Source organism: Brassica napus, chromosome C3 (assembly GCF_020379485.1).
Source record: "Brassica napus cultivar Da-Ae chromosome C3, Da-Ae, whole genome shotgun sequence".
In the NCBI taxonomy this organism is placed as follows: Eukaryota; Viridiplantae; Streptophyta; class Magnoliopsida; order Brassicales; family Brassicaceae; genus Brassica; species Brassica napus.
In genome coordinates, this window is record NC_063446.1 from 42,067,587 (window position 1) to 42,072,082 (window position 4,496).

At 36.5% G+C, this 4,496-nt stretch overlaps 1 protein-coding gene across 2 annotated transcripts; it reads right to left on the reverse strand.

The window, feature by feature from the left end:
• Positions 1-328: 328 nt before the first annotated feature.
• Positions 329-4,207, reverse strand: LOC106421908 (putative transcription factor BOFH). Of its 2 annotated transcripts, none has more exons than XM_048751638.1 (3): positions 2,527-4,207; positions 1,680-2,068; positions 329-872 (listed from the first exon to the last, which is right to left on the reverse strand). In XM_048751638.1, the coding sequence occupies exons 1-3, from the start codon at positions 2,981-2,983 to the stop codon at positions 483-485; spliced, it is 1,236 nt and encodes a 411-aa protein (XP_048607595.1). In that variant the 5' UTR covers positions 2,984-4,207; the 3' UTR covers positions 329-482. The 2 variants fall into 2 exon arrangements, with proteins under 2 accessions (XP_048607595.1, XP_048607594.1); XM_048751637.1 differs by having other exon boundaries at positions 1,680-2,080; positions 2,527-4,204.
• Positions 4,208-4,496: the final 289 nt, after the last annotated feature.

Below are 4,496 nucleotides of genomic sequence, written 5' to 3' on the forward strand. Positions count from 1 at the left end.
TAAATAGATCAGTCAAATTGGTTATTTGAAAATTTAATTAGGTTCAAATTTAGAATTATCAAGTAAAATGAATATTTTTAAATATATTCTCATTATTAAGTTTTTATTCCCAAATACATCATATCCTTTAAATTTTTTAAATATTGTTAATTGATTTCATTACCAATAAAATTTTGAAAAATATAATAAACATGATTTAATAGAGGATAATACCCACGAATTTATGAAAAGAGGTTTTCTACTTTACATATTAAGGTTTATAGTATTAATGTGCATTAAGTGTAATATTTATAATGAATTTGTTGTGGAATAGATTTAGGAAAAAAAAAAAATTAGATATAATTTTATTAATTACTTCAGTGGCATTGTATTGTAATTAAGTTGTAAGTGTTAGAGTTATTTCTTATTTGTAGTTCTGTTCTAATAAAGTAGATAATTAATTAAGATAACGAACAAGTAAACCACAACAACTCATGAACTAATTAAACCCCAAAGCGTCCAGACGCAGGCGATCCCTCGCAGCTAATACCACCAACCAAAGTCGCAGCCGCAGCAACCGCATTGTTCCGCTCCAAATGGCAGAGCTGACGCAGCTTAGTGGGAACATACCAAATGGAAAGGCGAGGATGAGCGTTAAAAACGGCGTCTATATCCCAGCCATGACGACAAGCAATGTCCACAAGTGGCTTGTAACAAGCCTGACGCCACGACCCAACGTTCTCACCGCGTTCTTTAAACGCTCTTCGGAGAGCGTTTGAAGCTTCTTCGTCGAGGCAATGGAGTGCGTAACAATGAACGTAGTGTCGCATTTTTGGCTTATTTATGTAATTTGCCCCCGATTTCTTAGCGTACCTGAACACCTGGTTCGTCACCTATTTACATATTTTTCCAAAACATAAAAAATCAGTACTTAATAATTCAAAACAACCTTTTTTAATAGCATAGAAAAAGTACCAATATATAATTTAAATATATATTGGAGGTAATATCTTCAGAGAGAAAAATTTAGACTTTTATTGGCTCACGTTATCTGTAAACCTCATATTTTTAATAACGTGCGTCTGCACAAGCAAATGGCACAGAGCTCATGGATTCTGTACTATGGGGAAGAAGACTCTTTATTACCCACTGAGTAATAGACTGTATCTAAATACATATAGCACACAACAAATATCTCTAATAAAGGGTCAACAAATATGTAAAATACATGCAGATATTGAATCTAAATGCATGAGGCCATTTGCCCAAAAAAAAAAAATGCATGAGGACATCGTATCTTACTATCTCGTGTCGTTTTAGGTAAAAACAAAAGAACGACTGTGTCGTTTCCATAACTCGACACGTTGTCGTACGGTGACTCTTACAAAACATTAAATTGAAATCTAACTATATAACTATATTTATGTTAAAAAAAAAAAAAATCTAACTATATTTATTCCGAGTGAAGACATAAAATCAGAACCTATATAAATCTTTGCCAGACATAGCGAAAGAAAATAAAACAAAAATAATAACGAAAAATCTCTGAACTCATGACTTGTCAAACTTGCTTTAAAACAGCTGTCCATGATTATGGCTAGGGGTTTCCCTACCAATCCGACACCAAAATGTATATATTTTATAAAAATGATAATGTAAAGTTAGCGTACGGCTAGGATCGGTTGATAAACGAAAGATACCTTGGTAGGGCATTTTTCGCCACGATCTTTAGCAATGGTCTGGACCTGAAGAAGGAACTCGCGGCACTGTTCGTACAAGTGGAAAAGATAATCCAAACCGTTCTTTTTGCCACGTGCTACTTCCCCTGGCTCCGTTACAATAAACGGGTGCTCCCTTTGTCTCTCCATCCCTGACCCACTTCCGTTAACAATATCCATCCCGTCGTCATCCTCACCTTCGTTGCCGTCATCATCAGTTTCCACTGACGTTACAATCGCTTTCTTTCTGCGTCTCTGCTGTTGCTTTTTTATTGTCGTCTGCCCTGCTTCCCAATAACCTCCTCTTCCTCCGCCGTTGATCCCCGCCGCATCAGTCTGATCTTGGTGCTGAACCGGCTCCTGTGACAACCCTGTCCAGTCATCTATACATACTTTTGTCACAATCGCAAACTTTATTTTATATAGATATTAAAAAGATACGTTCAGTATTTGGATTTTGCACAATATATAATTAATCCTCGTACTTCTTGCAACAGGTCTAATTTAAAAAGCAGACTGCAATTGCATACTCTATACAAATAGTTCTACTATACACGTATTTGAAGTTACATTTGACAGTCAAAAAACAAATGTTGCCCAGAACTATATCATACAAGTATATAGTTGCTGATATTAGTAACCAATCATGCAAGGATTCATAAGCCTATATCTACCAGTCAAGTGAACATATATAGATCTATATTTGTTGACAGCCTCGCATAGTTAAATAGATTAGCAATGCATGTATAAAACGTTGGGAAATATATTTATATTACAGCTTTCAAAAAAAAAGTTATAGATATACATTAGATATTTACTATTATCGTACCTTCTTGGGAGAGAGCATCAAGAGCAAGATGAGTGCCGGAATCACCTGCGGCGGAGAGTAGCAAATGACGGCGTCTAGACGATTCCTCCTCTTCCTCTTCTTGCAATCGTCTCCGTTCAGCTCTAACGGCAGCTTTGATGCCGTACCGTTCACCGACGAGAAGCTCCCAACGAAAGATATGAGAGAGGCTATTCATCATATCCTCAAGCTCCTCGTCCTTCATGCCCACCAGTGTGCTCGCCGTAAAACCTAACTCAGCTATCTTTGCCGCCGTGTAAAAACGTACACCGTAAGGACCGAACAAACCCTCCAAACCACCTAGTCGCATTCCAAACGCTGCGGTCTGCGGTGTTGCTGGCGATTGCTGCTGCGGTGGAGGAATCGGAGTTGGTGCTTGAACCATTACTCTAGTTGGGTTCCATCGGAATAAGCCACTCGTGAAACCTTCAGGATCCATATTCTCTCTTTTACTCCTTTTCTCTTTCTTTACTCTTTTGAGGAGACTGCTTTACTGTAAAAAAGACCACTCGAGCAGCTTCTATATATACAACAGTAAAGAATCTAGAAATAAATACTAGGTTCTTAAAAAATATTCTTATTTTATATCAATGTTTTAGTAGTAAAGCGCGTATGTATATGTGAGTAAATGATAAAGAAGATAGGTGTGATGTGTCTTGCTGGAAAATTGACAGTTGGGGACTAAACAAGTCAAACTTTTTCCTTTCGTCCACATTCTTTTTCTCTACTCCGACCATGACCTTTTGTCATTTTCACGTTAGATATTAAAATGATTAGTAAAACTACAAATACTTTCTTACTGTTTAAAAAAAATTGTTTGTTATTTTAAAACTCCTATTGTTTTTTTTTTTCCTCATCCGCTTCTCACGTTTTTATTCCTGTTACTGTTGTTGTCTCTTTGAAATTCGGATATATTGCGTATATACGTTGATATAGTTTGCATATAAACTAGAAGCAGGAGTGGTACCAAACTCTTTGCGGCAGGTGTATATGACATTAATTATATTACCTTACGGTGTCATTAACATAACTTATATGAATTCATTATCCATATAGACTGTATAGAGAGTACGTCTTATTTACAACCAGTTCTGGTATTTTTCACGAACTAATAAATTTATAACGACACAAGATTTTTTTATGATAATAAGAAATATCAGCACCGTCTGAACGCAAGTCTTGTAAACATTAAATGAGGTTTGTTAATTTATAGCAAACGAGCAAAAAAAGAGTTTTTTTGAATTGCAATAGTAGTAGATACCGAGTGTTAGGCCCTGTTCGTTTGTACATCTGGAAGATGCATCCAGATGGTCCATTTAGATATCTTATCCAGATGTTCCATCTGGGTGTTGTTCGTTTCTTCATTTCGTCCATGCATCCAGATGAATCATCTGAATGCAACTATGTTCGTTTGCTTTTCATTTTTTTCACTTCCATATGCATCCAGGTGGACTTGTTGATAAAATGACTAAAATATAATTTTTTACGTTTCGGCGGAAAAATAGCATTTTTACGGTTTTGGCCGAAAATATTTTTGCGGTTTTGGAGGAAATATGTGTTTTTCGCGAAAAAGTGCATTTTTATGGTTTCGGCGGAAATATACGTTTTATGGGTTTGGCGGGAAAATGCGTTTTTGCGGTGTGGACGGAAAAAGTGTGTTTTGAAGTTTTGGCGAGAAAAGTTTTTTTCACGATTTTGGTGGAAAAAGTTTTCTTCGCGATTTTGGCGGAAAAAGCATTTTTGCGGTTTTGGCGGGAAAATACATTTTTCCGGTTATGGCGGGAAAATACATTTTTTCCGGTTTTGGCGGGAAAATGCGTTTTTCCGATTTTGGCGAGAAAATGCGTTTTCCAGTTTTGGCGAGAAAATGCGATTTTCCGGTTTTGGCGGGAAATGCGTTTTTCCGGTTTTAGCGGGAAAATGCGTTTTTCCAGTTTTAGCGGAAAAATGCG